Source organism: Plectropomus leopardus, chromosome 2, assembly GCF_026936395.1.
Source record: "Plectropomus leopardus strain MGB_pleo_1.0 chromosome 2, ASM2693639v1, whole genome shotgun sequence".
Classification (NCBI taxonomy): Eukaryota; Metazoa; Chordata; class Actinopteri; order Perciformes; family Serranidae; genus Plectropomus; species Plectropomus leopardus.
The window spans coordinates 3,363,976-3,377,929 of record NC_142177.1 but is presented as its reverse complement, the minus strand read 5'-3'; the positions used below and the strand labels follow the sequence as shown (position 1 = coordinate 3,377,929).

The following is a 13,954-nucleotide window of genomic DNA, read 5'->3' as shown; positions in this document are numbered from 1 at the left end:
GTAGGAAGGTCCAAATATGTCATTCTGCCTATTAAGTAGCCATGTGTTTCTGTTTGGTGTTTTTGGAGAAATAGTCCTTTGGAGCAATATGGCATTTGTTTTTGGGACAGATTAAGCTTTCAGTCCACTAGTTCTATTAGCGTTGTTGTGAAAGAAGACATAGATTGCAGATTGCAAACAAAAGCATTGAAGTACTTAATACAAATTGAGTGCTGGCTCTTCATTTCATTTCTACGGATTCACTTTCTCCATACTCTGCTCCACAAACCTACCTGACCTGAGTCTTTTACCTAGTTAAATGAAGGATATATATATATATTTATATATATTACCACACAGTATAACTGTAGAGCTGGGTATGATTTTCAGCACTAATGAGTAGGCATATCCTACTTTTTGTATCAATACCAAAACCATCTTTTTTTCAAAATCTTACCTTACTGAGTGTGTATACATATTTCTATATATGAATATATCTAACAATCATAATTAACTTAAATGTCACAAACAGCTGTGCAGAAACTTTGTATGAATACTGTATGAAGTCAAAGGAGCAGTATACAGCATTTAAAGTATTGACGTATCAGCAAACAACTATTATTAGTTAGTTTTGTCAAGATACTGCAGTGAAAAGGTGTCCTGAGTAAAGTTGTACTTCTGTGTTTACTTTGTTGAGATATGGATGTGCATACATGTAGGTGCAGCATTTCCCAAATCTTGTCTAACTTTAGGCCCATTTCTGATTGTTGAAAAATTCCAGAGGACCACCTTTCCAAATAAATGATAACAAAACATAACATGACATAAAATGGTGAAAACATTAACTGGACTAAAAACACGGTTCACTGTCAACTGTTCATGTTGTGATGACTTACGGTTGAGCTTACAACCTGTACGTTTTCCTAAGGAGATAGTTCCAACAGTTCCATTTTTGTTCCCCTTCTGTTGAGATACCAAGCACACTGGTGTGATAGTAAAAGGTGGAGCTAGGAACAGTTCCTTGATTGGTCAAGAGAAAATCAACACTCTTGCTTGTCAAGGACTACCGTGCACTTACACCACTATTAGTACAGTGAAAAGTTTATATACATTAGTCAACTATAACTATAAAATAAAAGGCTGTTTTGTTGCCTTTTTTATCTTTACTAGGTAACAGTTAGGAGCTATAGACTGCAAATAATAATAATAATAATTAACTGTGCTGCTCTGCTCAAAAGCTGCTTGTAAGGTGGAATGTTTTCCTGCGTGTAACCTAATGCATGACAATGCTTGGACTGACATTAATCAGTCAACATACTTAAAATGTCACTATGATAACTCCGACTATTCCATTTTTTGTGCCTCTTGCATGACGTGCTCTAGTGATGATTGGATCTTCTAGTACTTAGGAAAATATTTGAATTTCAACCAGTTTATATAAACCGTGAGATTCCTAGGAGTGAAGGAGTGAAGTCCTAGGTTTTAGTGCCCAAAGTCCAGAGGTTCCATGACAGAAAAAAAAACACTCTATTTACAGTATGCATATCATGACAGACTTTAATTACTGATAAATAGTCAATGGAAGTTGGAAGTTCTTATCAGTCACCTTTAGAGAACTCAGCGGTGCTTTGCTAATTGTTAGGTCGGTTGTTTTATCAAACCAGTGGTGTGAAATCACAGCACCAAAGATGATTCAAAGATTCGAGACAACATTATAAGCCTGATACTGATACTGCTCTAGTTTTTGTTATGATTCGTGACAGGAATTATCTCAACCCTATGTTTTTGCTTCGCCCTGTAATGCTACCCCTCTCAGATATAATACAAAGTGCCGAATTGATGCACCACCAGATGCAACCCTGCGGGGTTTAAACAAAGAGGATATAACTTGATATATAGCATAACAAATACAACAAAGAACATGCCATCATAAAAATTAGGGTTTACACCAGCCTATTCAGTATTCACTTTCATTCACTTCTTTTGGTTTCAGTCCAGGATAAAGAGAATTTGGTAAAGAGCAGTGAGGGAACCTTACATACTTATTTACAGTGCCAATGCAATTAAACAGACTTTGTCCGGTAAACAGGCCATAGCCTACAGATAACAAAGACGTCACTGTTGTTGATAAGTGTTATCGCCATAATTAATCACTGGCTTAACAAGGGTCACTTAATCACTGACCACAAAGATAATTGCATGCTTTTTGTGCAAGCTTGAGTGTGGAATCTCTGTCTGCCATCTGCTTTAGAGGACCTTGTTTCATCTGGTTCCAGCAACTTTACATAGCAAGGGAGTGAGTATTTAAAAGAGCTGAACTAAAAACCAAATCCTGTACTCTCAAAACATGGCTCTGCTTACTCCTTCTCAGAGAACAGTCTCAACTCAAAGTGACGCTTTTCACATTAGTCTGCACTTACGCTGCAGTGTGATTGTGATAAATTTCAATACATTCCCGTCCCAGGTCGTCACGTTACCTCTTTGCATTGCTTTTTGACCACCAGATCAGTTCATTATTGAGTGCAAATGGACATTTTTGTCACCCCCTCTCTCTCTCCCCCTTTCACACTTAAACCCAATAAAAGCCCCAAAAAGTAATCTTTAGAAAAAAAACTCTCTTTTTAAGAGAAAGCTGAATCCAAGACTGCAGCTTCTCGGGTGTCACTCAAATACATTCTGACTGAGCTCCTCAGATTACATCATCACATTAGATTTAAATCGTGCTTTCCATGTACTTATAAAGGAAGCAGGGCCAGAAAAGTACAATACAGTGAAAGTTTCATTCAAATTTCAAACTCCAGCTTTTTTATTCAAAACACTGATATCAACAAAGTACCAGATGGAACTACAACTCTGTCTGTGCATCCTCCACCCTGCTCTTCCAGAAACCTTAGCCTTGAGGTAAAAGCTCATCACGTCAAAATGACATGTCCTTTGTCCTGCCAGTCTGCGTCTGTCAAGCACTGTCCGCAACAACATATCATCATTACATTATTTTAAGAGATGCAGGGAGGATCTGGCGTTGAGTTTCAAATACAAGTTTCCTGTCAAAAATGCTTTAGGTGAAAATAAGTGGGTCGCTCTAAATTGTGAAAGAATATCAGTGTCCTAATCCAGTCCATCCTGTTATGGGAGTAAAAACATCAGCTGTAAGAGTTAATCATTTAACCTATTGGCATGTTGGCCTATTTACTTTTGCTACTCTTCATTCACTAAACAGTGTATCACCAGCATTGCTAATTCGGTGATTACCTCTAGTACCAGCATCCAGTTCCAATAGTGAAGTGGTAGAAATATTTTGCCCACGTTCTGGTCTTTCCATAGTTCTGATGACATCCTACAAATAGCACCCTGCATTTGACGTTACGACTGATGAAAAGCTGCATAATCAACGTGAAATTAAAGAGCAAGTAAAGTCACTTTAGGAAAAGAAACATGGTGAGGATGTACCTTAAAATGTCCCCATTATTATCCCCATTCAAGTTAGCGGAGTGCTAAACCAGAAGTAACCAGCTAGGCTGGCAGAAGTCGATTGTACCTGCAAAGGGAAGCAGCACCGATCATACAGGTAATTTTATACACGGCAGCTGAATGTTTCTGGATACACGTGCCACTGAGCAACTTTTATAGGAATGAACAGGGCTGTGGCGCCTGGTGGCTCAGTGGCTAGAGCGGCGCCCCATGTACAGAAGCTGTGTCCTCACCACAGCGGCAACGGGTTTGAGTCTGGCCTCGCCCCTTTGCTGCATGCATCCCCCTCTCTCTCTCCCCCTTTCACGCTCACACTGTCCTGTCAATTAAAGGCAATAAAAGTCCCCCCAAAAATTGTTGATTGGTGCTGTTTTCAATTGCAGGTGCAGTAGACTTCTGTCAGTCAACTTATTCAGTTCTCTTTATACATCCATGCTCCAAATGGACAGCACTATGTAATGCCACACTAAAGCTCACTGAATCAGTGGGTTGCCGGACTACAACAAAAGGCCTCTTGTATTTATTTATTAATTTTTCATAAAAATAGACAAACTTTGGCAAATCCTTCAGAAATTATACCCATAGTTGAAGTCATGGATCTACTTTAAGCTGTGTTAGGTTAAGATATTTAGCGCTTAAGTAACGTGCCATGTGACTCATAGTAATATGAGATGTGAGACTGGATTGATGTTACACAGAGTATACATTTTCTAACTCTCTGTCTCTGTCTCTGTCCTGCAGTTTGAGGTTCCACACAATGGGAGACTCCCACTGGGAAGAGAGTACAGACAGCTGAGATGAACACAGGAATAGCGAGTATAATTGGTAAGAAATTCCAAATGTTTTTTATAAATTTTCTCTAATTTTACTGTATTAGTTTTTGCTAAACATGGCAGATCATTAAAGTGTAATAACGTGAGTTTTGCCTCTTGCAGTGGGTCTGCAGCTCTTCATTCAGAATGGTAAGCCACACATTTTAAGGAAAGAGAATGCTTCAATCAAATCTATGTTATGAATGCAATGCTATTTTTTTTTGTTTTTTGTTGTTTTTTTGTTTTGATCCAGGAACCACAGCCAAACTGGTATGCTATTTTACTAACTGGTCGCGTTACAGGACTGGTGTGGGGAAATTCCTGCCAGAAAATATAGACCCATTCCTCTGTACACACCTGGTTTATGCCTTCGCCATCATCAACCATGCCAATGAGATCACCGAGTATGAGTGGAAGGAGAGAAGCCTCTATAAATCATTCACTGAGCTCAAGAACAGGTAATAACTAGTTCATGTTTACCGACAATGTAAATTGGGATTTTGAAATGTTATGTCTGTTCAGTCTTCAGATGGTAATTTTTTGTGTGTATGTGTGTGTGTTTGTGTGTGATTTTGTGTGTACCTGAACAGGAACCCCAGGTTGAAGACTTTACTCTCAGTCAGAAAGGAGAACCATGGATCTCAGTGAGTTGATTCCCATTTGTTATCTGATTATCAAACTCCACCATCTACTGACAGGAAGCCAGAATGGCTAAAGAGAAACTTTTTAATTTGACTTTTCTCAAGTGGATTGTTTTGGCTGTAAACAGTGACTGCTAGTACAGTATTTTGATAGATTATTGCCTTCTTAAGTCAGTGTAGGTAACTTTAAAAATGTAAATTCAATCAGAGATTTATGAAGTCTTTGAAATTAAACACTTCTTTTATGAATTACATTTAATTTTAAGCAGAATTTAGATGTATGAGAAGAAGTAGTAACACAGATGTAAGGTTTTGTATCCCATCACAATCAGGAGGAGCATGTTTTGTAAAATCCCTTGAAACCTAAGCAAATTGTTTTGATTTCCAAACAAGCAACTGAACAAGACAATGGCCCAAAAATGAGCAAAAATTTAAAAATAAAATAAAATTCTTAGAATAATTAAACAAACAAATACACACACACACATACACGTATGTGTGTGTGTGTGTGTGTGTGTGTGTGTGTGTTTGTTTTTATTTCTTTTATGTTTCTTAACACTGAACATTTGATATCTTTGGGATGTCTGACTGTTATTAAGCAGCATAAGCAATTTACTTTTGGCTCGTATATCTTCTCATGTTTTCTATATATGATCATTTTAATATTGCACAAACTAAAATATAATTATTCCATTGTAAAATATCTGTTGTAAGCTTCAATCCAAGTGTTTTAATGGGCTTTCTCAATACTTGATGGTGTCAGACTGCCTCTTTAGCGAAGATTATCTACATCTGCTGCAGGTTCTCCATCATGGTGTCCTCTGCAGCCAACCGTCAGACTTTCATCCAGTCTAGCATCAAATTCCTGAGGACTCACGGATTTGATGGTCTGGATCTGGACTGGGAGAACCCTGGAGTTGAGGGAGGTCCTCTGCAGGACAAGCACAGATTCACTCTGCTCTGCAAGGTACGCTGAAAACTGGACGCTTTCCCCTTAAAATCTCTTAGTTCAGTTCCTTTTCAGTTTTAAAGTTGTCTTAATTTTGGGTTTGTTCTACTTTTGCATTTGAACTTGGTCCTATTTACACAAAACATTCTTTTTTTTCTTTCTTTCATCCTTTTGTTATTTTGCCATTTAATATCATAAGATAAGTGTAGTCAGAAGTTTTCTGTCCTGGGTGTCAAATTGACAACTGTTGATATTTAACTTTAAATTGAAAATGAACTGAAAATGTAATGTTACAGTGCAGGATTAACCAGTGTTTCTGCATTTCTTACAAATCACTAATAGTGACATTTTAGTGGTAGTTTAGTTTGCAGAAACATACTATGTCAGCATTTTATTCTGGCTGCTGGCTTGTTTGTACCATAGAATGACCAAAAAAATGGCCGTAGATATTGTCTCATTTTGAAGCCTTGAGTTTGGCATCTTTGCTATCGCCTTTCTAATTTTTTTTGAGCCAGAAGTAATCATATTTGTCATATTTGTAGCTAGCTGCTAGCTTAGTTAGTATGGTGCATTTACGGCTATGGTCAACAATGAAAATGCTAATGTTAATACAACAGGCTTAGGACCATTAAAACAAAAATGACATACTTGAATAAGTAAATATCAGACTCCTAAGAGGGTCTTTTAGTACAGCCACACTGAATAACACTTTTTTGACCGTTCAAAACATTTTAAAATGAACTTTCATGCACTGAAATAGCGACAGTTACGCCCACACATACTCTGTGAATCTGTGGTTTCACCATGGTTACGTTACTTAACCAGTGTTGTTGCCATGGAAGCATTTTATCAATGTATGTTCCCCAGCTGTCTCAGGCGCGTTCTTATGTGTAGGGCCTAACCTTAAGCTTTAAATAAATTTAAACTGGTTAGTTATTATAAAGAAAAAAAAAACACCCCCTGTACAGTTGTCATGACATGAATGTTGAAATTAGCTACAGCAGCCAAAACCATTTTTCGACCAGGCTGTAAAAATTTTTTATTTCTGCTGTAAAGTTGGGTGGGGGGGTCTATGAGGATTGACTCATTCTTGGAGTCAGCCTCAAGTGGCCATTAGAGGTACTGCAGGTTCTGATATTAGAATGTTAGCTGTGCTCTGCTTTTAGTTTGGGCACACACACACACTCACACACTCACACACACACACACACAGATACAGGTCATTGTTGTATGGGTTTCTTTACAAAGTTCATGTCTCTGAATGTTGGCAAGTGGACTCAACTGGATACTAAGCTCTCTGGAAGTTCAGAAAAAAATAAAAATGGTTTGTAGTTGTACAAAATATGCAGTTGGTTGTGAATTGTTGTTCTAAGGTGCATTTTGGACTGAAGAGTAAATTAATTTTCATTGTCTTCTAGGAGATTTCAGAGGCCTATGAGGCTGAGAGTAAAGGAGGTAGTAGCACACAGCTGATGCTCTCTACAGCCGTGACAGCACAAACAGATTCTACTGATACAGGATATGAACTCTCTGGGATGTCAGAGTAAGACTTTGATCCATGTAGCTCCAGTCTGAATACTTTTGACATCACATAATCGCATCACACTTAAATCCTATCCATTTATCTACATTCAGTGATTGTAACTGTGTGTGTTTGTGTGTGTTCAGGTACCTGGACTTCATCAGTGTTAAGACTTTTGACCTCAATGGTGGTCAAGATCGAGTGACAGCCCACCACTGTCCACTCTTCTCTGACAACAGTGCTAACATGGTAATTACCCATCTTTATTTTAGAGCTGCCTTTCATGTGGCAGTTTAGGGTTTAAGTAAGCCTCATATCAGTCAAGACAATTAATTATTTGAGCTGTAAAAAAATGAAAATACTTAAAATATTCTGATACTTCAGTAGGATTCGCTGATAACTGCAAGTGCATTGCAGCTTTATAGAGATGAGGGGAACTGCATGAGTCAAATCGATGGTTTCAAGTGTAAGGTTCTAAAGTAAAGTTAATTCATATTGCAGAAAATAAGTAAATTCATATTTTTGAGTTAATTTGCTAAAAATGTATTTACAGTGTGCACAGAGCTAACTATTTACATATCTGTGTTTACAGAATTATATTTACACATTCAAATATTTACATTTGAATATTTGCAAGCAGCTAATATACTCTGCTGAATCTGCCTTGCTGAATCTCTTGTGTTTACCTGTTCAGGTGCTGCTAGTTGCTGATTGGTTAGTTCAGTGAAATGTGACTATGGAAGTGAGGTAGTTGTTGTGAAGCGTGCCGTGTGTGGAGGACCGTAAAGCACTGCTCAAGAAATGTATCCTCACATTACACAAGTGACACCTTCCACGTTAAATACTTTCTTTATTTAATTTCACTTTTCCTTTATTTCCTGTCAGGATGATGTTGTGCAGTTCCTGATGGAGCAAGGAGCCCCAGCAGGGAAGTTGTTGCTGGGTTTCCCCACTCACGCTCGTTCCTTCACACTCTCCACCACAGCAACAGGCCTGGGAGCCCCGGTCAGCATCCCCGCCAACCCGGGGCCCTACACCCAACAGATTGGCCTGTGGTCGTACTATGAGGTAACAAGAGCACATAGCTACAGAAAATAGGTACATTTTCATAAAATGTCATCATAAATTTCTCCCCAACCTGGGCTCAGTACATCGCTCAAATCTCGAAGCTCCATCCCTTGTTGAATGTTGATTGTCAGAAAGAACCACCAAAGTACACTGAACAAAACGCGTATTAGCAGATGCATATGCAAAAATGACTTTATTTGGCCAAAAAAAAAACAGTCCCGGGCCAGTTCTGGCTAAAAGTCCGTGGCTCATAACATGTCTGATATAGTGTGGTCAGCCTTTGTTCTGGGCACATTTAACCTTCATGTGCCTCTTGAACATAAATCTCTTCTGTATTTGAACACACTCAGTACAAACATGTCACACCCACAGTTCATCTGAGTAAACATTTGAATACATTTGAGTAAATATTCAAACTAGGGATGATAACAATCGATAATCGATTGATCGATGAAAGATGACCATCATGGAAGAAATGTGGCGATATCTTTGAGGTGCAAGGATGGCTGTTGTGACGTTCATGCGATCAAAGACAGTCTGGGATGAATATCTGACAGTGTCAGTAATTTGGGATAAGAATCTCACTGGCCATACATATCATACTGGCCCATATAACTATCAATTACTGCTCTCAGGAGCAGTAAAAAGCCTGATGGTGGAAAAATAGATAATTTTAAAAAAAATAAAAGATTTTGAGTGTCTTTTTTTGTTTTCCTTGCAGGGGCAAGATAGCACTGTCAAACAGCATTAAAAAGAATTCATATGAAAGGACGTAATGAGATTAACTTATGATTGCTTAAGCCTTGTGGACCGCCCATTTTTTTTTTTACCAGATAGAGCTCAAGTCTGTCAGCTAAACTCTGATAATCTTGGCGCAGACTTTCACAATGTTGTCTATACTACTATTGTCCCACACAGACAGCCTATAAAAACAGCAGATAAAAAGAAATGTTCAAATTTCAAAATGTTCTTGCTACAAATGCTGCTAGTACTACCCCAGCTTCATTAGCATGAACCCAGCACTTTTTCTTTTCACCTCTATACTCTAATGTTTCTTCACCAGACATGCTCCTTCCTGAGAGGCACCTCAGTCCAGTGGATCGATGGTCAGAACGTTCCGTACGCTGTCAAAGGCAACCAGTGGGTCGGCTTTGATAACCACAGGAGCTATGACGCTAAGGTACTGGACATGACTTTGTTTTGATATTTTGATATTTTAACAAGTTTCTCTACATGTGAGTTATTGTGTAACCTCTGACCATCTCACAGGTGGACTATCTGAGGAGCAGGCAGCTAGGAGGAGCTGCTGTGTGGACTCTGGATATGGACGACTTCTCTGGACAGTTCTGTGAGCAGGGCAAATATCCACTGATAGCACATCTGAAACAAAAACTAAGTGAAGGTAAGGAAACAGCATCTTACACTTTCTTTACTCCAGAGATGTTAACTCCATCCAAACATTCCAAACATTTCAAGAGACAGTGCCTTGTAGGTTCTTGTTTTTAATTCTGTCCTATCACATTTATCATTGTGTCACCCTGTTTTAATCTATAGGTAGAAAATATTCTAAGATAATGATTGACTGTGCAGTCAAAGATTCTGTTGCTTTTTTCCTTTCTTTGTAAAATATACAATAATGTACACATTTTTAAAGAGAATTAGAAAAACCGCTTTAAAGATTAATTTCCTCTGTAATTGTATTTATTTTTTGAAAGCTAAATTCTTTCCCATTCTTGCTAGACCTCACTTGCTCTCCATTGCTGTATTTTGCACTTTATGATGTGCCGCATGTTTTCAGTCGGACACAGGTCTGGAGGCCTGATAACACCACATGATGTGGAGGTGGCATGCAATGTGTTAAAATGATGTGCTTGAACCATGGAAACAGTGATATCGGAAAGTCAATTAAGATCATTTGTTGTAGTGAACACACAAAGTCCCTGATTTCCTGAAATCATGTAGTAGGTGGTGGTTAATGTTATGACTCCATAGGTCGAGCAAGAAGGTTGCTGAGGAGGTGCTTGGGATGGTGGACAGGTCAAACCAACGCAGGACTTTCAACCATGAGACTGCTGTTCATGTCCTGTGTGAAACAAAAAGTAGTCAGGCTCTTTTCACAGGCTGAGCAGTACAGCTCATGATGCCCAAAATTTAATTTCCTGCCTAAAATTGTTGGGATTCACTTTAAAATAAATCTTAGTGTTAAATATTATAGATGTAGTTGTTTATTACACTGTTGTTCAATGTCTTTTTTATAGACTGGACAGCACAGGAAACATCTCCTGCTGCACCTAAGCCCACAAACTCCTCCTCTTCCTCCGAAGGAACAAAATCCACACAGGAGCCATTCAGCACAGCCAGCAGCAGCAGCACAGCCAAACTGGACAACAGCTGCTTTCACAACATCACTGTGGTGTATCCTTCCAGCAGCTTCTGCAAATACAGAGCTGACGGATTATATGTAACATCAAATAGTCCAAAGACTTTCTACAGATGTGTGCAGAGGACAACATACGTCACAAAGTGCCACACCCTGGGAACACTATACAGCAGCGCAGTGACAATTCTGCCATCACAGAATTTAATTCTTGTCAGCTTTGTAACAGCAGCTCTGCTCCTTTTGTTGAGTGTGTGGAGTCCAGGTGATTTTGCTTCAGACAGATTAAGTGTAGACTAGATAAAGCTCCTGCCAAAGTGAAATATACATGTTGGTGGTGTTTTCTTAACAATAACAAGGGCTAACATGTTCTCATTTCAAGTCGCCTCATGTTGCTGATTTGCAGTGGACCTCCACGTCTACATATTACACTCTATGTATCCTTCTGCTTCTGCTATTTACGTTCTGGGATGCCGCTTGATGTCACCACAAGCACATGGTGGGATTATGCTGCAAGTGGTTATGTTATGTAGGCAACAACAGCACATAGCAACCAACGCCAGGACGTCAACAAACACACATGTTGGCACAGATAGTTAGCATTACGGGAAGGAGGCACATGGTAAAGTGTAGAACCCCCCCCCCAAAAAAAACCTTATCACATTCAGACAGGAAGCGAACATTGGACTCCCACATGAAAGTCCATGGTTTGTTCGGATAAGATTGGGGTTGGGGACCATGGACATGGATGCAAAAGGTGTTGGGATCTTATGCTGAAAGCACTACAAAGCAGCAGTGTTTAACAGCTTTGGAATGATAACAGGCTGTAATGGCATAGTATGTCAATAACAATCACTTACCATCTTTGGCGGCTGATCTCGTCCTCTGCTCAGAGGCTAAGGAGCTCAGGGACCTTAGTTTTCCAGATTTGAGGACATTTGTGGCTGCTGTTATTCTTCATTAAGTTAGCTGATAACCACTGCTTTTTTTAAATTCCCTGCAGTGTTTTGTGAAACTAGACACGCTGAGGCATCTATTGGTACCAACCATGTGGACGTAGCTTGTCAGTAAAGTAGCTTAATAATGGTCCATGTTAGGCTTCATTTCAAAGGATTAACAACTGCGTTAAGCATTTTCAAGGTGGTCCCTTCAGCGCTCAACTCAAGATATCGTAATGAAAATGGGTTCTATTGGTTCTAAAGTTGTATATTTGTCTTAAAGGACAACGAGCCTATTTGAAGAACAATGATTCACTCAACATGTACAGATACATAACACATTAGAACACATTGCTGTTGAACCCAAAGTGTTAACTGTACTGATATCAGTCTATGTGCATCAGATAAGAAGTTACATAAACTGTAAAGAAAGAAACATTTATCAGAATGCAATTCTTAACTCTGCATACTGATATAGTTTTCAACCAGCCAACAGAATAATAAAAAACAAAAAACAGAATCCATGTTGGACAGTTAACAGGAAATTGTGTTACCCTTTTTTTCCCCTGGTGCATCATGTAAATGGTGTTCTTATCATCAATAAAGTCATTTTTTACTATGAAACACATCTTATTCTATATTTTGATATTCAAATGCTGATGTAAGGGGGCTATAAAAGAGCATCTACCAGGAGATAAAAGCATTATTTTAACATAAAATCTGTTCAATTAACAAAGTGCGTAACCTTTCTCAAAATGTACTCCGAAATGTTTCATTAAAAGAGGTGCATAATTTATAGTAAAAGTACACAATTAAAAATGTTCCTGTGAGATTATAGTAAACTACTGGCAGCTGTAATTGCCAGCATCCTGCAGATATTCAGTGGTGTCACTACAGTTATGTACTTAAGCAGTATATAACTGTTAAATTTATCCAAATTTCTACAGTACAATGTGAGGTTTATAGTGTTTTACTGTAGCTAACCTTCCAGTTTTATATTTCTGTGTTGCTATGTAATCTACAAAACTAACAAAAGTGCAGATATATGGTGTAATAACAATATATCTTTATTTGTGGTTCAGTATTACAATCTTCAGCTTAGTTTTACATTTAAGAATACATATCCCATAAGACACCTAGCATAAGAGGATGAGACAGACTTTATGGAGCACATTTATTAAAAGGCAAAAAGCACTGCAACAAATATTATTTTTATTTTTTAAGATTATTTTTGGGGGCTTTTATTGGCTTTAATTGACAGGACAGTGAGTGTGAAAGGGGAAGAGAGAGAGGGGAAGACATGCAGCAAATGGCCGAGGCCGGACTCAAACCCACGGTCGCTGCGACGAGGACACAGCCTCTGTACATGGGGCACCACTCTATCCACTGAGCCACCAGGCGCCCCACAACATGTATTATTTAAATGTAAAATTTATTTAATGAACAAAGTGCACAGGTTTTTGGGCTTCAATGTAAACTAAGACAACTGCAAAAATGTTGTCAATATAAAGTTAAGGATTAACAATAAAAATGTAGTAATAGTAATACATAGTCATACAAATTAGTAATACAAATATACCGTACATGCAAACCCAAAGACATATTTATTGTCATATAAATGGATTTCTGTTGTTTACGTTGCCTACACTGAGTATGAATTAGAAGAAAGAGAATAACAAAATTATGTTTTTATTTTATTTTTTTTTTCAGAGTAGCAAACCTGAGATCTGTATCTCTGTATTTGCTGTTATTTTGGAATGGCACCTTTCTTTTTGTTTTCTGGACAGTCAACAGGAAAGTGTTTTCCCCTTTTTTTTCGTGGTGCATCATGAAAATGATATTCTTGTCAACAACTGATCCTTTCTCCCTTTCTCGACTATGATGCACAGCTTCAGCCTCTGTTTTTGAATTTTCAAATTCTTATGTTAAGGTAGCTAACAAAGAGCATCTACCTGGTCAACATTTTGGTCTTCATCGGCAGAGAAACACCAGAGTGAAGCGTCTGAGAGGAGGACTCAGAAGATGTAAGTTATGATTCTTTCTTTCTTCTTGTCAGTTTGTGTATCAGTTATTGTCTGTGTGCAGAGATACTTTTTTTCAGTTGGCTATATTTTTCACATAATCTAAAGTCACATCAAATTGGAAATTAGCCAATTTTATTAGCTGTTTGATACCAAACAATTCAGCTCATTTGCAG

The 13,954-nt window shown here is 38.3% G+C and overlaps 1 protein-coding gene across 1 annotated transcript; it reads left to right on the top strand.

Moving 5' to 3' along the window:
• The first annotated feature begins 4,774 nt into the window (after positions 1-4,774).
• On the top strand, positions 4,775-12,381 carry LOC121951235 (acidic mammalian chitinase-like). Its single transcript, XM_088083062.1, has 8 exons — positions 4,775-4,906; positions 5,705-5,870; positions 7,271-7,395; positions 7,521-7,623; positions 8,260-8,442; positions 9,506-9,622; positions 9,712-9,844; positions 10,701-12,381. The coding sequence occupies exons 2-8, from the start codon at positions 5,715-5,717 to the stop codon at positions 11,117-11,119; spliced, it is 1,236 nt and encodes a 411-aa protein (XP_087939188.1). The 5' UTR covers positions 4,775-4,906; positions 5,705-5,714; the 3' UTR covers positions 11,120-12,381.
• Positions 12,382-13,954: the final 1,573 nt, after the last annotated feature.